This window comes from Ranitomeya imitator, chromosome 8 (assembly GCF_032444005.1).
Source record: "Ranitomeya imitator isolate aRanImi1 chromosome 8, aRanImi1.pri, whole genome shotgun sequence".
Classification (NCBI taxonomy): Eukaryota; Metazoa; Chordata; class Amphibia; order Anura; family Dendrobatidae; genus Ranitomeya; species Ranitomeya imitator.
In genome coordinates this window covers 193,839,557-193,861,333 of record NC_091289.1, presented here as the reverse complement: position 1 = coordinate 193,861,333, position 21,777 = coordinate 193,839,557, and the positions used below count along the sequence as shown (strand labels likewise).

General features: G+C 42.4%; 1 protein-coding gene across 4 annotated transcripts in view; it reads left to right on the top strand.

Moving 5' to 3' along the window:
- SLC44A5 (solute carrier family 44 member 5) overlaps window positions 1-18,653 on the top strand; it is a 106,327-nt gene extending 87,674 nt beyond the window's left edge. For 2 of the 4 annotated variants that reach the window (XM_069738297.1, XM_069738295.1), the window contains exons 15-22: window positions 1,489-1,751; window positions 1,856-1,950; window positions 2,716-2,819; window positions 3,486-3,559; window positions 5,149-5,219; window positions 5,304-5,392; window positions 5,777-5,861; window positions 17,489-18,653. In XM_069738297.1, coding sequence (XP_069594398.1) covers window positions 1,489-1,751; window positions 1,856-1,950; window positions 2,716-2,819; window positions 3,486-3,559; window positions 5,149-5,219; window positions 5,304-5,392; window positions 5,777-5,861; window positions 17,489-17,595 — 888 coding nt within the window. In that variant the 3' untranslated portion in view covers window positions 17,596-18,653. Of the gene's footprint in view, window positions 1-1,488; window positions 1,752-1,855; window positions 1,951-2,715; window positions 2,820-3,485; window positions 3,560-5,148; window positions 5,220-5,303; window positions 5,393-5,776; window positions 5,862-9,218; window positions 14,177-17,488 lie in introns of those variants that run through there. The other 2 variants (XM_069738296.1, XM_069738294.1) reach the window with 2 other exon arrangements.
- The last annotated feature ends 3,124 nt before the right edge of the window (window positions 18,654-21,777 follow it).

Genomic DNA, 21,777 nt, shown 5'->3' with positions numbered 1-21,777 from the left:
GTCTTGGTGCTGAGATCTGGGTGCAGTGGTCCTGGTGCAGTGGTCTTGGTGCTGAGATCTGGGTGCAGTGGTCTTGGTGCTGAGATCTGGGTGCAGTGGTCTTGGTGCAGTGGTCTTGGTGCTGAGATCTGGGTGCAGTGGTCTTGGTGCTGAGATCTGGGTGCAGTGGTCCTGGTGCTGAGATCTGGGTGCAGTGGTCTTGGTGCTGAGATCTGGGTGCAGTGGTCCTGGTGCTGAGATCTGGGTGCAGTGGTCCTGGTGCTGAGATCTGGGTGCAGTGGTCTTGGTGCTGAGGTCCAGGTACAATGGTTTTGGTGCTGAGATCTGGGTGCAGTAGTCCTGGTGCTGAGATCTGGGTGCAGTGGTCTTGGTGCAGTGGTACTGGTGATGAGATCTGGGTGCAGTGATCTTGGTGCTGAGGAGCGCGTGCAATGGTCTTGGTGCTGAGATCTGTGTGCAGTGGTACTGGTGCTGAGATCTCGGTGCAGTGGTCTTGTGCTGAGATCTGGGTGCAGTGGTCCTGGTGCTGAGATCTGGGTGCAGTGGTCTTGGTGCTGAGGTCCAGGTACAATGGTTTTGGTGCTGAGATCTGGGTGCAGTGGTCCTGGTGCTGAGATCTGGGTGCAGTGGTCTTGGTGCAGTGGTTCTGGTGCTGAGATCTGGGTGCAGTGGTCTTGGTGCAGTGGTACTGGTGCTGAGATCTGGGTGCAGTGGTCTTGGTGCAGTGGTCTTGGTGCTGAGATCTGGGTGCAGTGGTCTTGGTGCAGTGGTCCTGGTGCTGAGATCTGGGTGCAGTGGTTTTGGTGCTGAGATCTGGGTGCAGTGGTCTTGGTGCTGAGATCTGGGTGCAGTGGTCCTGGTGCTGAGATCTGGGTGCAGTGGTCCTGGTGCTGAGATCTGGGTGCAGTGGTCTTGGTGCAGTGGTCCTGGTGCTGAGATCTCGGTGCAGTGGTCTTGGTGCTAAGATCTGGGTGCAGTGGTCTTGGTGCAGTGGTCCTGGTGCTGAGATCTGGGTGCAGTGGTCTTGGTGCAGTGGTCCTGGTGCTGAGATCTGGGTGCAGTGGTCCTGGTGCTGAGATCTGGGTGCAGTGGTCTTGGTGCAGTGGTCCTGGTGCTGAGATCTCGGTGCAGTGGTCTTGGTGCTGAGATCTGGGTGCAGTGGTCTTGGTGCAGTGGTCCTGGTGCTGAGATCTGGGTGCAGTGGTCTTGGTACTGAGGAGTGGGTGCAGTGGTCTTGGTGCTCAGATCTGGTTGCTTGGCTTTCGGTGCAGGTGAAGTGTCCGCTGATATCCCCGTTATGTTGCATGTATTTAGCTGCTGCCAGTTTATAAGGATCCGTCCTGATTTCAGGGTGCCCGTGTCCTCTGTATCAGTGGGGTGCAGCCAATGTCTGTAATCGCGGCACGGTTTCTCCCTCTCGTGCCGCTCACTACAGAACTGTCCGCACGTCTCCATCATTGATCCCTGTGTGTATTTATCATCTTCTAGACATTCAACACGAGCAATGTGAGCCGCCTGTGTCCGGGGGCCCAGTGCACATTTGCGCTGTACGGGGGTGAAAGCTTCTACTATCGGTACATCCTGATCTTCCAGCTGGGTAACGTCTTTGTGTTCCTGTGGTTGGTGAATTTCTCCATCGCTCTGGGGCAGTGCACTCTGGCCGGGGCATTCGCCTCCTATTACTGGGCCTTTAAGAAACCCGCCGACATCCCTACGTGTCCTCTCTTTTCATCCTTCGGACGAGCAATAAGGTAAAATCCGACATGAGCGACCTGAAGCCGCGGATTGTTCTCCAGCGGCCGATCCCCAGGATTCCGCGTCACATTCCGTATCCCTGACATCTCCGTCTCCGCAGGTATCACACGGGATCGCTGGCCGTCGGCTCCCTCATCCTGGCCCTCGTACAGTTTATACGGATCATATTGGAATATTTAGACCATAAACTTAAAGGTAAAGTTCCTGAGACTCCTGCGAGGCCGGGATGTACATCAGTGTTCTGTACGTTATACACGGGGCATTAACCCCTTCCGTTTTTGCGCTTTCATTTTCTCCCCTTCTTCTTGAGGTTTCTTTTTCCCCAGGTCAGTTTTATTACAGTGATATTAAACTTGTATCACGTTTTTCACCTTTTTTTAAATGTCTAAATATTTTTAGCTTTTTATTAAAAAAAATGCTATTGGGAGATGCGTCGATTACAAAAAAACGGCAACCTTGGCTTTTCCATTTTTTTTTCTTTATGATGTTGGCCACATAGGTTAAACATAGAAGCTTATATTTTGTTATCAAACTTTTATGGATGCAGCAGTTTCCTATAACGTTATATTTTTCTCTTTTTTTAACTGAAAAGAAGAGTGGGGGTGATTCCATTTTTTGTTATTTTAATATATTTTTTTTTAATAATATATATATATTTTTAGTTTACATTCTATTTTTTTAGTCCCCATTGGGAACTTGCGTGTTCTCTGTACTGCAATGCTCCGGTATTGCTGAGTCTATAGGACATGTCGCGACCTCCTATGAAGCCATCGGCACCTCGTCACAGAAAAGTGGGGGCAATGGGAACTGAAGCCCAAATCTAATGCATGGTGGTGAAGGGTTAGTGGTATTTTCCCTGGTGGTCCGAAGTAGTGAAACGTGTGGTGGGGGCACAATGAATAGATACTAAACTGTCTTATGATTGATTTTCATTTTTTTAAACTTCCTTTTTCCTTGCAGCATCCCAGAATTCCTTTGCTAAATTCCTATTGTGCTGCCTAAAATGCTGCTTTTGGTGCCTGGAAAAGTTCATAAAGTTTATAAACAGGAATGCGTATATCATGGTGAGGATATATACAACTCTATACAATCGCATGCAGTTATCTGTCTTTGCCATTGCTTTGCTCTACAGCTGGAATTACTCTTTTTTTTTACAAACAATAATAGAAGTCTAAAATGAGAACTGGCAGTTCGAGAGGCAGAAACACTAACAGTGAGCCTCAGACTGCACCACTGGGAGCCTCTGCTTTAAAATCTCAATATTGTTTTCAGACATAGCGTGATAGTATATATGGATAGTGTGTTAGTTTGTCATTCATTTTAGGATATGTCAAGGTGTAGCTTTGTTATTTGGCGTTCTTTTGACATTATTGTGGCATATTATACTGGGGGAATGAAGTTGAGGCATTAAGGGGCCCAAGGATCCTCATAAGCATTGAGTTCAATCCTTGAGAGCCAAATCTTCTGCATGTGCTGTAAATGAATAGAAGCATTCTGGCTGCTGCAGTCGCCACTAGAGGGAGCTCATGGCTCCAGTACATACTGGTAATTATCCAGTTCACTGTGTAACGTAGCTCCCTCTAGTGGTGGTCAGGAGGATTTTTGTTTTTCTTTTTAATTATTCAGGTCTGAGATATGAGCTTCTTAAGATAAAATAAAATGCTATTAATTAGTGATGTGCATCTACTGTGACCTGATTACACACAACCAATGATCACTTTCTGTTTCAGATTGCCATCTATGGAAAAAACTTCTGTACTTCAGCTAAGGATGCGTTCTTTCTATTAATGCGGAATGTTGTGCGGTACGTTGACAATTTCCATTTTGAACCTAATTATTGTTTTTGGATGATATCGCCTCTCTGACAGAATTTCAGATCTCCATGGAGTTAACCCCCACCTTGGTTCCATCTTGGAAATCCAGTGTAAATTATCCCTCCATACAGCATCCAAATAACTCTGCTACGTACTGAGTAAATAACACCGCATTCTGTGCTGAAATAATACTAATATGCAGAACCTAAATAATAACATAATACACTGCCTAAATATGAGTTCCTAAATAATACCGCCATACTGAAGAGACACAATGTCATATAGTCCCAAATAATGCCAGCATACTTTGTATAAATAATATCACTACATGTCCTAAATAACACCACCATACAGTTCCTAAATAATATCCACATACAGAATCTAAACAACATAATACACTGCCTAAATATGGCGCCTCGATATTTCCTAAATATAAATGTATAGAAAAAGTCACTATACATTCCCTAAATAACACCACCACGCACAGCCTAAGAATTACCATCATACTGTGCCCAAATAATACCGCCATACAAAGTCTAAATAATACTACCATATAGTCTGTACATAATGCTGCTGTAAAATACCTAAAGAATAGCATCATACAGTCATCATTCCCTAAATAACACCACCGCGCACAGCCTAAGAATTACCATCATACCGTGCCCAAATAATACCGCCATACGAAGTCTATATAATACTACCATATAGTCTGTACATAATGCTGCTGTAAAATACCTAAAAAATAGCATCATACAGTGCCAAAATAATACCACTGTACAGTATGTAAATAATGTGTGCGTAAAGCGGGATGAGCGGACCCGTGAAAGTTCGGGTTTTTCTGAACTGTAAAACAGAATTCCATGTTCGGAGTTCAGCCCTGGACACTAGATGTCCGGTACGAACCCCAAATGATATAGTTTTGGTTCACTTATCTCTATGCCTAAATAATGCCGCCACACGGTGCCCAACTAAAACCACCGTACTGCAGCTAAACAAAAAGTTACATTAGAATTCTAATGTATCACTCGATCCTTCAGGAAATGTATAATCGGGGCCCAAGCCCCTCTGGCCTTTGTGATTACATGGTGGGCTGGGGCAGACGGAGACAAAAGGGGGCCCCTGATCTAGAGCAGTATATGGGCCCTTTGCACTACACTGTCTCCTGATAATGCGTCTGTGACAAAAGCTGCTTCCTGCTTTGGAGGTGGTAGCTGGACCACCATGTGGCGGCACAGGTTGCACTAGTGGTATGTCCACCACTGATGGTGGGTAGTAAAAGGTGGAGGCCCAGGGACAGCTGCCCCTTTAATAATCCAGCTGTAGTTCTGAAGTAGCATGGAAAGTATCGGATATAATAAAGGAAATGTTTTAGAGCTGGATTGTGTGACTGGACCTGCACCCACCACGCGTGGTTCATGCTGGTGGCTCAGGTGCAGCGCTGCACCCCTGCTCGTTATAGGGCAGGCAATCCTGCACAAGCCACCGCCGGAGGTCTTCACAGTCCAGCCTCACCATGAGTGGGTGCAGTCTACAGACCAGTGACTGACAGGCCTGACCCTTCGCTGTCTTCTGCCCCCAGGGTCGCTGTTCTGGACAAAGTAACCGACTTCTTGCTCTTTCTTGGGAAGATTCTTGTTGCGGGTTCTGTAGGTAAGTGATTCATACGGTCGTACCTCGTTCCTACACTCGATATATGAGCTCTACCTCACCTCGTCTTGTATATTTCATGCCCAGGTGTCCTGGCGTTCTTCTTCTTCACGAGGAAAATACCAGTCATTACCGATGAAGCTCCCGCACTGAATTACTACTGGGTGCCGCTGCTGGTAAATTTGTTTTCTAGAATATTATAATAATCTATATCATTCCTTTATTTGGGAACTCAACCAGAAGTTACTTTTCTAATACAAAGCTCCAAATCCCCAGCGTAGATATAAAGGTAAATGATCCAATTCTGGCTTCCTGCAGCTGCCACTAGGGGGAGCTCAGGAGTTCACTGCATACACGGAACTCAATGATAAGACAGTCTGCAGGGAGCGCCCACTAGTGGTGGACTCATGAAACTACAATTTTCTTTATCTTTGCAGGGAGCTTTGTGTAAGGATACACAATTTGTATTTATTTGGATTAGAAAAAACTCTTACTTTTTTCTCTTTTGACAGATTGTTTTAGAATGATCAGTTTCTTAGTTTTCATCTTGTTTCCCATAGACGGTGATCATCGGATCTTATCTCGTTGCACATGGATTTTTCAGTGTCTACGCAATGTGTGTCGATACACTTTTCCTGTGTTTCTGTAAGTATTGCCTCTTCATGGTTTAATGGCTTTTATTGAAAGTGGTTGTCCAAGAAGGGTGCAGAAATACTGTTAAAATCCCCAGTGGTGCCTCCCAATGCTCCTCACCGCTATACTGTTTGCACTGGCTGCGGACATCACAGCCCGTATACCCCACGTATGGTCCAGAGCCAACCTGTCGCCAGAATTTACCTCTATAAACCATTGCCTCCACTTTGTTATAGAGCTCACAAACCTTGTGTGAATAAGCTCCTGCGCTGTAAATGACCACTCAAGGGTCTGCTGAGTCTATCTGGATACGCTAAGTGTTATTAGTTAGTCGGTTTTTCAGACCTGGGCTCATTTTCATCATGCGCTGCACCTTACGGTATAGCATAAGAGTCACAATGTTAGCATTCGGCTCTGCTTGCTGATTCGATTAGTTATCACTCCAGTTGGTGGCGCTATATTCTCCCCGGCTCAAGGACTCCATAGCGGCTGTGAAGTCTGCCGCTATGGATGCTCCTGAAGGAGAAGCCAGGGCCCACCGGAGGATTCTCCGGATATCTGGTGGGCCAGTCCAGCTGCCACTGTAACTATTTTTGATCTGCGGATGCTACATTTTTTTTAAAAAGACAGAAGGTACTGTGCATAGGCAGAATAAAATAAATTATCACTATGCCCATAAAAGATCAAACATACTGCGCATGCACAGGACAAAAAAATGATTGCTCTGCCCACCGGAGGGCAAACGTATTGCTCATTAATAGTGATGAGGAAACTTGCTCGGTAAGGTGTCATCCGGGCATGATTGAGTGCTAAATGAGTGATTTCGGTGTGCTCGAATAATATGTCCGAGTCCCCGCAGCTGCATGTCTCCTCATGGCTGTTAGACAGACGCAGCACATGCAGATATTGCCTGTCAAACAGCCGTGAGACATGAAGCCGCAGGGACTCGGACATGTTATTTGAGCACTCGATTAGCACCCGAGCATGATCGCTCATCACTACTCATTAAATGTTTTTGGGTGTTTGCTCTGTAAGTGTGAGATATGAGACCTGCGCATGCGCCAGTACCAAACTCAACCTCACTTTCGATAGGGAAACACAGCAAAAATATTATGACTCTGGCCATGCAAGTGAAAACATTGTGCATGCCCCGGTCCTGCTCACTGGCAGGTAGTTGTTTCCCCATTCATTCTTTATGATTACTTTGCTCACAGAACAGCAAACCTACCGCGAATGCTCCATTTTTTGGCTCTACCGTGCAAGTGAGAGGTGTTTGTCCTCCACATGCGCCAGTCCCAAAGTCCCCTGCAGGTGGTTGGCCACTACTCTGCACACAGACGGGAAAAACTGCACAAGTCTGAGATTGTGATGCCTGTGGGTGATGCCGAAGATGAGTGAATATTCACCCGAACTCGCCCTTCACCCGGACTCGCTCTTCACCCGGACTCGCCCTTCACCCAGACTCGCCCTTCACCCAGACTCGCCCTTCACCCAGACTCGCCCTTCACCCAGACTCGCCCTTCACCCGTACTCGCCCTTCACCCGGACTCGCCCTTCACCCGTACTCGCCCTTCACCCGTACTCGCCCTTCACCTGTACTCGCCCTTCACCCGGACTCGCCCAAAGACACTTAAGAGGTTATTTGCAATCAGTGCGGGAGATTTTCAAGCTTTAGTTTGTAAAAGGATAATCAGCGCTGCCCTTGACTAATCTCTATAACCTTAGAAAAGATATTTTCAGTTCAGACTAAGTGGTGGCGTTGGCTTAAAAAGGTAAATCTTGGTGACAGGTTACTTTTAATGCCACTTTCACATGTTCAGTATTTGGTCAGTATTTTACATCAGTATTTGTAGCCAAAAGCAGGAGAGGAACAATCAGAGGAAAAGCATAAAAGCAACACGTCACCATTTCTGTATTTATCACCCTCCTGGGCTCGGCTTGCAAACATTAATGAGAAATACTGACTGTGTGACCGTGGCCTTAGTCACCTGTCAGGAGGAGTAAAAATAACAGGATTTCAGCCCCTTTTCTGATGGGTTGTCTGTTGATCAGACCCCTCCGGAGCTGAAAGCAACCATTTACATGAGTGATGTCCTCTGTTTATATGAGTATTGTGGAACACAATTTATGTTGCCATTTCCACAATGAAAACTTTTTTAAATATGTTGTCTTTTTGTTATAAGATCTCTGCTTGCTTCCAGTGAGTGAGAACCCTCAGAGGCTGAATCCTGTCCTGCTGCTTTTGCAGGATCCCTTCTGATTTCGTGTAGCAGAGCTTTTCCAGTAACAAGCCGTGCTGCTCAGGGTTAGGGCAGTCTCACACGTCCAGATAATTCCGGTACCGGAAAAATCGGTACCGGAATTATCCGTGCCCGTGCGTTTCTGTGGCACATCAGTGTGGCACACATGTGCCGCCCGTGTTCCCACTGGGTACCACACGCACCGTGCTGGGTACCACACGCACCAGCATCTGGTGCTGAGGCCGCGATTCATATCTTCCCTGCAGCAGCGTTTGCTGTAGAGAAGATATGAATATTCCTTTTTTTTTTGTTTTTGTTTCTCGTGTTTAAAATAAAGCTCTATGTCCCCACCCCCCTCCCGCCCCCTGTGCGCCCGCCCGCTGTTATTAAAATACTCACCCGGCTCCCTCGCTGGCGCTGCTTCTTGTCCTGGCCGCACCTTCTACTGTATGCGGTCACGTGGGGCCGCTCATTTACAGTCATGAATATGCGGCTCCACCCCTATGGGAGGTGGAGCCGCATATTCATGACTGTAATCGGCGGCCCCACGTGACCGCTCATACAGTAGAAGGTGCGGCAGAGATCTCATATAAGAAGCGAGGACTGCAGCGAAAATGTGTTAGAAAGTTACCGAAGTTAATTTCTCAGCAATGAACTTTATTGTATAAGATTGGAAGGAAAATGATCTTCAGGTCCAGTCGACAACAGCCGAGCTGTCACATTGCGCCCATTCTCCGCTGCCTGTCTCTTTGCTTTTTCGCGCATGCAATGATTTTCTTACTTGAGGCTCTTTCTCATTTGATGCAATTAATCTGCAGACCCTGGGGCTCATTTACTAACACAACCCTTATTTTGACCTGTACAGTGCCGGCAAAAAAAAATCTTTAAAAGTTCTACATTGGCTTCCATTGTTAGTAAATGAGCCCCCAGAAATCAATTGTCATAGAAACTGAAGCGTTTCACGGCCGACTGGTCAAATCCTTGGATTCAAAGGCCGAGAACTCGCCCAATCTTCTATGTTACAATGAGCTTCTGTCTGCAGATCTTCTGGAAACCTGCTACTCATTTTCTTCCTTCTTCTCCCCCTTTTCTGTCCTTTCACTTTTGCTACTGCAACTTTTACCTCCAGGCGAAGATCTCGAGAGAAATAATGGATCCGCATCCAAACCTTACTACATGTCCCCGGAACTCCATAGGATCCTAAGAAAGAAGGAACTTGTCTCTAAGAAGGCAAAGCGTTAACTTCTTGCACTTGCTTTCTCTAAACTAATGCTCCTTCTAACCCAATAACTAAGCATTGAAGAGGTACCTCGTGGAGGAGAGAAGATACTTTTCCATGTGAGGTCCGGAGATGTCTGTGAGAATCTTAGGAGGTGACGGGTTGCTTGGGGGAAAAGAGATGAGAACCTACTAGTGTGAGGGAAGCAAGGAACACCCATCTGGCGGCAAAGTTTTCAAGTTTTGCAGCAACTTGTGAGGGAGATTCATTGAGCGAGGATCTTCTATTGAGGCAGAGTAGCTGGAATCTGGTCTTGGGAGATTGAGGAAGGACCTTCTAACCTTGGATGAGGAACACTATGGGAAGTGCATCTGGCATTGTAGACCTTGACGTAGAGACCTGCCGGTGAGGAAGGTCTGGACTACCCAAGAGTATGACCCTCCTGGTGGAGGAAGTCCATCTCCACCAACCGAGACCTATTAAGAGAGTCCTTGATGCAAATCATGAGAAACCGTATTACATTTTAGTGCCTATGAACAGGAAAAAAATGTCAATATTATAGCTTTTCCTAAAATTGCTTTTAGGGTTTTACTATTTTTCTAGAGCCGGCGTCTGTACGAAGGGCCGGCACTTTTTATAAATATAACCTTTCACTTTTCATAGAGGGCGATAACAATACTTGATATTATGGTACATCGATAGAATTAGCCATATCTGCTTTTCTTTCCTATTTTTGTCGTTGCTTGAATTTCTTGCTTTTTATCGAATGAACATTTGGCTTACGCAAACTTTGACTTTTTCTCCGAACATTTGGTGCTAAGTAATATTTGCACTTCACAGTACAACCATTTAAACTGTGATTTCACGTCCTCCGGTTGGGTATCTGCAGTCGGGGGAATCGTACGGCGTGTGCTACATGATCTGAGGGCTTCTCTGAAGCGTCCACGTTGTGTCCGTGTGGTTGGGGGCAGCCGTTTTGTATGCTCGGTTGCAGCCTATTAGGACCTTGGTCATCGATCAGCGTCCATCACAAACCAATGACATTTCTCTTTTTTTACTGGCTTTGACCAATCTAGAAAAACCCATTTCTATACGCCCGATTAGTTATTAGGGAGGGTCCTCAGGATCCTCATCTCGTGGCCAGAGTGGAGAGCGTTTGTGAGCGTCTCTCTCTGGAGGACCCGTCCTGTCCTGCACCCATTGATAGGAATGAGCACAGTGTAATGCTTCATGTCTCCTGTGATGGCGCTGCATGAAAATTGGACACTTACTGCCAGGTTTTTCCACCGATCATCGCTGATCAATGGAACGTTCACAAGCCAAGGTTACGGGCTCCATACCAAGCGGTATTGCCATAGTACACTGGATTTGGGGAAATAAAGGGTAATGTTACAAACCCTGAACTTAGTTATGAATAAGTGCTACGACTATTGTCGAAAAACAAGCGCCTGTCAGGTAAGCACTTGCTCTTGCCCATGCTTTATACCGCAGCTCTGATTTTGCATATCGGCTACTGTGTTTGAGCAGGAGCCCACCATAAGTTGACAGTGTTAGGGCATGGAGGGCTGAAGGTAATGACAGAGTGACTATGAGTAACAAAGATCTGTGATGTGGGTCATTTCTTGTTAATTGATAGACTGAGGCATAATAGACCACCTGTAAAACTGGCTGCCGCCACCGTACGTGAGCAACAGGTACAAATCCAAAAAGGTGCAGTCAGATTGTTTGGGTTTTTTTTTTTTACTTAGGCCTTAAACTACTCTGATGTCTATTACATTTTGCCATAATTACAAGGGGAAAAAAGGCAAAATAAATGTACATGAATTGGACAAGTTACAGACAAAAACATATTTTTCAAATTTACCGAGCAGAGTACAGGCTGCAGATTACAGTCTACAGTCTGTAACGCGACCCCTGCAGGGCAAGTCTGGTATTACCTGCCAGCCACGTGCATCCTATCGACAGGCCAAGTCCACAGAAGAAGAGACGGGAGTACCACTGTTTATTAGGAACTCTCTGCAAAGGCTAGTATGGATGGGAAGACCCCACCTCTATGGCACCCGGGTTACTTACACATATAGATAGAGGCCCAAATATATTTCATTTTATGCGCCATAATAAATATTTTAGTACACCATGAATGCAGCACACAAGTGTAATAAAGAGACTTTGTAATATTGAAAAAGTAGACACAGCAGGCAACAAGAAAAAGAAAGTAAAAATATTTGAAAATGTGCAATAAATGAATAAACCCTGGCGCAAACTTATGTTCAAGTTAAGACCCCCCACGTGGAAGCGTAAAACAGGTAAAAAAGAAGTAATCGGTTGGTGTAAAAAAAAAATCCAAAATACTAAATGGAAATAATAAGATACAAACTAGAAAGCGAAGTCTACCCAGGAGCAGTAATGGCGGGTGACGGGCACCTGCTATGTAGGGCACAGAGCTGCCTTTGTTTTTTTTCTGCTTTATGTTTATTTATTTTTTTCATTTTATTTTTGTATTTCTCACTTTTTTCCCCATATTATTAATTTGTTCTTTATTATTACGTTGCATGTATCGATTGCTTCACTAATTCCTACATTTATGTTTCCATGTGGAGATTCCGAAGCTGACCTAACGTTTCCTAGTTTATGTCTATTTTGTGCATGTTTAGAGGTTTTGACTTTTTTTTTTGCCTCCTGATGTGTCTAGTTTTTACTAATATAGGGCAATCTGAGTGTCTGTGCTGCCTTTATTTTTGGTGTCTAGGATGGTTTGTTCCCAAGCATTGTTGTGTACTCCATTGAATTATTAGTGGAGCTCTCTTTTAATACAGTTGCATATTAATTATTTTATTCTGGAAAGTCCTGCATGTGGTTTTTTTTTCTAATGAAGACTTTTCATAACATTCATACACGAGATCGCTGCACGGAAAATTTTGGCGAAGAACTTTCATAACGTCATATTTTTCTAGCGCGTTTAGTTGGTTCCTACGATTGTTTGTTCTACTTTCTTGGTCACCTGCTCTGGCACGTTGGGCTCACAAACCTTTGTCTATGATGCAATGACTTTTTTTTTTTTTCTTGGTGCGATGTAAATTTTTCTTCTCACAGTCTTGAAGGCTTTTTTGTACATTTTTGTATCCAGGAACATGATGTATGACATTTTTGTGAGGCTATTTACATCGCTTTACGTGGGCTCCCTAAAGGCTTAATAATTGGTTATGAGATATTACCAGCCCATTAAAAGATAAAAAAAAGACAATTTAAAGGAGAACTCTGGCAAAAAATTTTTGCGGACATATAATGCTAAGTCACAAGCAATATCCTAGTGGCATCATTTGTTTCATCCCAGCTCAGTTGCTTCTCTACATTTTCCCGCTTTCATTTTAGGCAGCTGTGTCATCTGATAACTAGTGATGAGCGATCATGCTCGTGTGCTAACCGAATGTCTTCGGCATGCTCGAAAAATCTGTTCGAGTCCCCGCAGCTGCACGCCTCGCGACTGTTCGGCAGCCGAAACACATTCATGAATTTCCTGTTTGCTCGAACATATTTTTCGAGCACGCCGAAGACAATCGGTTAGCACACGGGCATGCTCAGATAACACCTTATCCGAGAACATTCACTCATCACTACTGATAACCCATCCAGTACATGACCTAATGGGTAAACAGGAAACCAGTCTCTGACTTCCTGTGAACTACAGGATTAAGTCATCACCTATTAGATCCCTCCTGGCAGCTCTCAGTCTCTTCTTCTTCACTTTAGCTCAGCCATTTTTACTCCTCTGTAGGATAATTTCCTAATTTGTTTTTATAGGAAACTGTGACATAATTGTTGGATTTCTACAATGTTTAGCTACAGAGTTATTAAACTCTGCTAACCCATGCAGCCAATCTATATCACTGATAATTCCTGTGTGCTGATTCTTCAGTGTGTCCAGCTGATGCAATTTTAAACTCCTCTCCTCTGCCTCCTGCTTTTAAGAGCTGACTGCGAGAAACCTATTACAAGTGGGAGGCAGAGGAAACAGGCTAAAGTTGCATCACATAGAATACACTGTGGAATCTGAGTCAGTACATTATTATTTAATAGCCTAGAAATAGGAATAACCCTTTTCCCCCTTTCTAGAAAACCTGGTATTACCAATTATTTATTTTCTAGTTTGCAAGCAAATATTGCAATACATTTTGTAGCAAAAATTAAAAAAAGAATTGTTTTAGGATTTAGTTATAATTAATTTCAATGTTTGCCTATGTATCGTATCCACATCTTAAGGAGCAATGTTTTTTTCTTTCCAAGTAAGCCTGACTATTCAGTGTATCCCGACATGGTTCTCTTTAGCAACTTTATTCTGACATGATAAGTGCACTTAGGAAATTGTATGACGTTTCAAGTGACACAAATGTAGAGCTCTATGGAAAAATATAGGTGATTTGTAGGAACGCAGTTCTGCCAAACAATTTTTATGCAAGCTTCAGATCTCACATTTTCATAATAATGGTAACATTTTTATAACTTGTGGTTAAAAAAAATGTAAAAGAAATAAAAAATTAAATTATCGGAAAATTTTGTACTTTACGGTGTAAATAATTAGGACATTACTTTTATTGAATAAAATATTGGATGGATTTATTGTTTCAAATTTTATGAAATAGGGATTAATTGTACAAAAAATGTTTAGAATAGAAATCTATGAATGTCAGGAATGTATTTTTAATCTATATTTAAAGCAAACATTCCGCTTTGGCAAATTCTGTGTAACTTGGTGGTAAGTTGGATTGAAATTTATACAAAAAAAGATATAGAATTAGTTCAAATTTCTCAGCACTTTGAAAAAAGAGGTTTTATACAGTAAAATTAGAATAAAATCAATCATTTTTATAGCTCTCTATGTCTTACTATATCTGTCTACTTATTGTATGTCTTTATATATAATAAATCATATTGCTCAGCAGAGTTTTTAGAAGTTAGAGCTCGGATCAAACTTTTTTAAGTCTTGAGAAAATAGTCTGTAAACACATAGAGACTTTTCTATATAAGGCTATAGCTGGAGAAGCTTGAATTATATCAAAATCATTCTACTATTCCTCTGCAACACACCCATTTAAGTGAATGACCTTTTGGTGCAAACACTTTTCTCTAAGGCTCTTTTCCAACATCCGTCATATATGTACAGCAATGTTAGGAAGTATGTGCCACACATGCATGGCACTGAGCCTGCACCTCCGACAAGTGTCAGTTGTACATTATGGCTGTATAAAGAGAACCTTTCATCAAATGTTTCATTTTGAACTGGACACACGATGTACAGTGGCACTGGCATGTAAAAGTTTGGGCACCCCTGGTCAAAATTGTTGTTGTGAACATTTCAGCAAGTTGAAGATGAAATGATCTCTAAAAGGCCTAACGTTAAAGATGACACATACGGTATTTCCTTTGTATTATAGGTAAAATATATAGTTATTTTCTCCCTTTTTAAAAATTGCAAAAATTCCTCCAGTTCTGTAAGATTCCTGGGGCGTCTTGCTTCTTCTATTTTGAGGTCACAGATTTTCAATGATGTTCAGATGAGAGGACTGTGAGGGTCATTGTAAAACCTTCAGTTTGTGCCTTTTGAGGTCGTCTATTGTGGATTGTGACGTGTTTAGGCTCATTATCCATTTGTAGAAGCCATCCTCTTCCTCTTTTCAACTTCAGCTTTTTTACAGATGTTATGTGTGAATCAATAATTTGTTGATATTTCATTGAATCCATTATTCCCTCTACCCGTGAACTGTTCCCGGTAACATTGGCTGCAACGCAACCCCAAAGCATGATTGATCCACCTCCATGCTTAATGGTTGGCAAGATGTTCTTTTCCTGATAATATGTGCCCTTTTTTCTCCACTCATACCTTTCATCATTGTGGCCAAAGATTTCTAAATGTTTCTGAAGGTTCTTTGCAGTGAAGCGGGGGTTCTGATTTGCCTCTATAGCAATCCTATGAGCAGCTCTCACTGAAATTTTGCTTGGTCTTCCAGACCTTATCTTGATCTTCACCGTTCCTGGTATTGGCCATTTCTTAATTACATTTCAAACTGAGGAAAGTTTAACTTGAAAACACTTTCCTATTTTCTTATAGCCTCCTCCTGCTTTGTGTGCCTCCATCATTTTCAGAGTGCTAGGCAGTTGCTTAGAAGATCCCATGGCTGCTGTTTTTGGCACAAGGTTAGAGGAGGCCAGGTTTTTATAAAGCTGGAAAATGTGCATCACCTGGTCTTTCCTAACGATGATAGTCAAGGAGCAATAACTTTAATAGGCTAATTAAGGTCTGAAACCTTGGTCAAAATTATTTGAGCACATAAATCTCCAAGGGGCCTAAACTTTTGCATTGGCCCATTTTCCTTTTTGTGATTGTTAAAATGTAAAAAAAAAATCAATTTTTTTTTCAACCATAGGAAATGTGTCATCTATAACTTTAGCCCTGTAAGACATCATTTCATCTTCAACTTGCATAACTGTTCACAATAACAATAATCTTGACAGGGATGCCCAAACTTTTACATGCCACTGTAATAGCTGCTGTAGAGCAGAATAAAACTTTTTTTATTTTGCCTCTCTATTGTGTAGGTATTAGCAATCAACATTTTTTTTTAAGCAAAGTGGGTATGACCAGAGAGATTTCACTGGGGGCGTGTACTTCTTCCTCTTTCTGATGCTGTCTACTTACATAACTATCAGAAAGAGGAAGTGAAATCTCTCTGGGAATTAACGGTTTAGGTTCCAAATACTTTGATATCTCTGTAATAGTCTACATTTTTCAATAGATTCTTTAAAAAAAATCCCCAAAACATTTATATCTGCTTTGCAGCCCCTATTATATCATATGTCCAGTTCAATTTGAAAATTTTGGTGAAAGGTCCTCTTCAATCCCTTAAAATGCTGCTGCTTATAGTCACCACAGCAGCTAAGTGGTTAGACATACTGAGGGTACTCCCGTCACTCTATCAGCCCCTTTCTGACACAATCATGGGCCAACAGGCTGCTGTGGCCCCAACACTGGTCCAAGGTCTGCCACATTGGTGCACCTGTTTGGCTCTAAAAGTTCACAAAAATAATTATTTTTTAAAACATTAAAAAAATCCCTTTACATAACTGTTCCTGTTCTTAACCGCTCAAACTAAACAAGTATGGTAACTTAGTTAAGTGTGTTAACATCAACTGAAGGTCTTTTAAGTTATGGAAATGCCCATTCTAAAAGACAAAACAGGTGGAGTGCCAGGAACTTTATGGTCTTCCACTAGTGCCATCTTCTGACATGCGTTTCCCGCTTCTTCCTCTTGTTTTTGCAATAATTTTATATTATCCAACCACAGGAGAGAAGATAGTTGCTAGATTGGTTAGTTAGACCACTCTGATACTCAAGGGAAACAAAGGATCCCCAGTAAAGGACCCATCACTAAAGATCTGGTGCAAATTCAGCCACTTTTTATGAATGTGGGCCACAGTCTCTACAACAATATTATATAGGGGCGGTCCTCCACGACCTAAAATACTCCTGTATAACTGCTGCAAATCCCAACTCCACCACCAACCTTAGGGATATAAGAGTTGTACATGTAGTCGGCGATCTCTTTCACTGGAGACTCTTAATGAGATGGCAGCACATTGCCAGAAAAAAAGGGGTGAAAATCAGTAGGCGTTCCTGAGATCTGACTCCCATAGGTTACTGTGAGGGGAGAGGTGGCCAAAGGCATGATAACAGTGGAGCATACTGTGCTCCCGTAGCAGTGGCTCAGAGTCCTGGAGGCCCTGTGGCCCTGTCATCTCTGCCGTCACTCCCACTCACTTCTATGGGAGCAATCCGTCCTGTATCTCTCTCTTCACAGCGTCCTCAATATGGAGGTCAGGAGGCCATAGTCTTTAGATTTGTGTGGATCCCAGGCATTCACGATTCACGAATATTTATTTATCCTATATTATAAATGTCTAGGATCTGAATACCTGTTTTTAGTCTTCTTCTATACATTGGATATGGAGCTCTGTGGGAGAAAACCGGAGCTCCGACCATAATAAATATATAGAATTCAGATGCCACAAAACACAATGGATTTCTAGGACAAACATTCACTCCAGGGGACAGGGACATTTTACAAATTGAGGACCTGTTTTTGTGTCACCTGGTCACTTATTGTGTATTAACTTTTTACTCCTAGTGGAAGATATAGAGAGACACGACGGCTCCGCAGAAAAGCCCTATTTCATGAATAAATCCTTGATGAAGATCTTGAACAAACACAATGTACCGGCCAAACTGCAGTGACAGCCACAGTCCATAATCAGAATGTATACCAAAGGTGAATGCTACCATATATGACAGAAAAATCCTAAATACCATCATGTATACAAGGGCTAAACTGATGGACTAGGCCTCAACCATGAAATGGGCCTTGTTGTCCATAGCAACCAATCACAGCTCTGCTTTCATTTCTAAAACTGCTGTGGAAAATTATAAGCTGCTCTGTGATTGGACAAGACCAGATAGGATTCAGTATACTGTCAGGTCACCACCACCATAGACTTATACTGTTTAATCATGGAGGCCAAGAAAAGGTCCTGTTCTTCCTTGATCAGTGTAAATAATGTACATACAGCGCTGTTCCTGCAGGGTTATGCTTTAGATATTTGCACATAATGATTATTTCTTAAAAAGGGTCAAGTACAGGTGGATTGGTTTACCTTCAGTGTGGTATTTTAATGTATCCAAGTGCCTTCTCACTTTAAAGGAATTAGATTTTAAATGAAAAAAAGTACACAGGTTTTTTTTATTATTGTTACTTAACCCAAGATTTCTTTTTTTTTTTTTTTAATTATTTATATTGTATTTTTTTTTTGTTTTGCACAAAACAGCACCACTCATAGCCACAGACCGTGCCTAGTATTGCAGTTTTGCCTATTTCAAATGCATGGGTAAAAGTGATTCTATATCTTGGAGAAAAAAAAATAAAGTTTTTTTTTTCTAAAACTTCAGTAAAAATTGACCCTGAATTAATGAGCAGATATTTCCAAATATTCACCTTTGATGCCAACATGTGGGGAATATTTACCATTGCATTTGCACAGATGGCAGCATTTTAATTGTCATGAATGCCTAAGCCAAAGGTATCAATGTTTTAGACCATGTTCACACGTTCAGTATTTGGTCAGGATTTTGCATCTGTATTTTTAAGACAAAATCAGGAGAGGAACAATTAGAGGAAAAGTATAATAGAAACATATTCACCGCTTCTGTATTTATCACCCACTGCTGGTATCGGCTTACAAATACTGACCGTGTGAACGTGGCCTTACACCATTTATACTACTTTTAGTACCTAGCTTAAAAAAAAAAATATATATATATATATACAGTGGGGCAAAAAAGTATTTAGTCAGTCAGCAATAGTGCAAGTTCCACCACTTAAAAAGATGAGAGGCGTCTGTAATTTACATAATAGGTAGACCTCAACTATGGGAGACAAACTGAGAAAAAAAAAGCCAGAAAATCACATTGTCTGTTTTTTCAACATTTTATTTGCATATTATGGTGGAAAATAAGTATTTGGTCAGAAACAAAATTTCATCTCAATACTTTGTAATATATCCTTTGTTGGCAATGACAGAGGTCAAACGTTTTCTGTAAGTCTTCACAAGGTTGCCACACACTGTTGTTGGTATGTTGGCCCATTCCTCCATGCAGATCTCCTCTAGAGCAGTGATGTTTTTGGCTTTTCGCTTGGCAACACGGACTTTCAACTCCCTCCAAAGGTTTTCTATAGGGTTGAGATCTGGAGACTGGCTAGGCCACTCCAGGACCTTGAAATGCTTCTTACGAAGCCACTCCTTCGTTGCCCTGGCGGTGTGCTTTGGATCATTGTCATGTTGAAAGACCCAGCCACGTTTCATCTTCAATGCTCTTGCTGATGTAAGGAGGTTTGCACTCAAAATCTCACGATACATGGCCCCATTCATTCTTTCATGTACCTGGATCAGTCGTCCTGGCCCCTTTGCAGAGAAACAGCCCCAAAGCATGATGTTTCCACCACCATGCTTTACAGTAGGTATGGTGTTTGATGGATGCAACTCAGTATTCTTTTTCCTCCAAACACGACAAGTTGTGTTTCTACCAAACAGTTCCAGTTTGGTTTCATCAGACCATAGGACATTCTCCCAAAACTCCTCTGGATCATCCAAATGCTCTCTAGCAAACTTCAGACGGGCCCGGACATGTACTGGCTTAAGCAGTGGGACACGTCTGGCACTGCAGGATCTGAGTCCATGGTGGCGTAGTGTGTTACTTATGGTAGGCCTTGTTACATTGGTCCCAGCTCTCTGCAGTTCATTCACTAGGTCCCTCCGCGTGGTTCTGGGATTTTTGCTCACCGTTCTTGTGATCATTCTGACCCCACGGGGTGGGATTTTGCGTGGAGTCCCAGATCGAGGGAGATTATCAGTGGTCTTGTATGTCTTCCATTTTCTAATTATTGCTCCCACTGTTGATTTCTTCACTCCAAGCTGGTTGGCTATTGCAGATTCAGTCTTCCCAGCCTGGTGCAGGGCTACAATTTTGTTTCTGGTGTCCTTTGACAGCTCTTTGGTCTCTTCACCATAGTGGAGTTTGGAGTCAGACTGTTTGAGGGTGTGCACAGGTGTCTTTTTATACTGATAAGTTTAAACAGATGCCATTACTACAGGTAATGAGTGGAGGAAAGAGGAGACTCTTAAAGAAGAAGTTACAGGTCTGTGAAAGCCAGAAATCTTGATTGTTTGTTTCTGACCAAATACTTATTTTCCACCATAATATGCAAAAAAAAATGATAAAAAAAAAACAGACAATGTGATTTTCTGGATTTTTTTTTCTCAGTTTGTCTCCCATAGTTGAGGTCTACCTATGATGTAAATTACAGACGCCTCTCATCTTTTTAAGTGGTGGAACTTGCACTATTGCTGACTGACTAAATACTTTTTTGCCCCACTGTGTGTATATATATATATATATATATATATATATATATATATATATATATATATATATATATATATACATACATACATACATACATACATACACACACACAAGAAAATTGGGCATGGATAGCAGTTTCCATGTGAAACATGACATATGTATGACTGCATTTCTACATAAAAGGTGCATATTTTAGAGGGACTATAGAAAACCTAGAAACAATGGAGGAGCAAATATGTTACAAAACGTTTTTAATCTGCATAAAGTCTCAATTTTCCCCAAATTCTACACATTAGCAAATGACGTCACACATTGGTCTCCTGCACTTTTCTAACATTGGGTAGTGTTCTGAACATGCTTAAACATTTGCATCGGCGTCTTTTGTGCCAAATTTATCATTAAAGTGTGATATCAAACATGGAGCTGTGTAGTCAGAATGAGTTCACTAAAGATTTGGTGCAAATTGAGACATTTTTGATGAATGTGGGCCACAGTCTCTATAGTATTGTATAAGGGTGGTCCTGCACGAGCAAAAAAATACCCCTGTGTTATAGCTGAAAATCCCAACTCCACCACCAACCATACGGATATATATATAAGTAGGGACGGGTTCAGATATCGCAGTAGGACCTGGAGCGTAGGAGGCCCAAACACCTCATAGGGAGACAAGTATGAAACATGGTAGGTGAGAGTCATTACACATTTCAAATATAAGATCAGGAGCTTCTCGTTCACCTCTTATTTGGGTGTCATTAGTCCACCAACTTAAATTTGGCTGTTATTTACACAGGTTGTCTCCTCTATCTCCAGAACATTGCCATCCGATCCATCAGTGAATGGAGAATTGGCCCTGCATGCACCAAAGGATAAATGTATGATCACGGGGAAGACCGTGCTGGAACTCCCACCTATCCTTATAGCAAGAGTCTCAATTACTTATTAGCAGAACAGCGTGGTCATGCAGATGCTTTACCGCTTCATTCATGGTCCATGGGCTGGATGGCAATAGACTACTGTCCTCTTCTGCACAAGCGCCACCTTATGCAAACCAAGCAAACGGGACCTTCATTTCTGAGGGATCCCCAATGGTGAAACAGTTATCACAAGAGATGATCCAAATCAATTTGCAGAACCCAATCCAGCAGCCGCATCGGTAATGGGAGGCGACTGGACGGGAGCCATCAGAATCATCTCTCACCTGACCGCATAGCTCCTTGTTGGATTAGCCAACTTGGCAGGATGGCGTAGATACAAAATGTCAGGTCTCTCCAGGCGGCTAATGACACAGAGCTGCGATGGTCGAGGATCCAGGTCACATAGGCAATGTATTTAAATTGTCTGACCCAAGTTAACTCCCACAAAAAAATACTCGTTGCCAACACTTTCATATTATGTGCGCATTTACTGTGCAGAGGTTTGTTGTTTTTTTTTCAGAAAAATTTAAATTGGAAAAAATGAAAAAATTAAAATTGGAAGTTCTGTACTTTTTCCAAATATGCA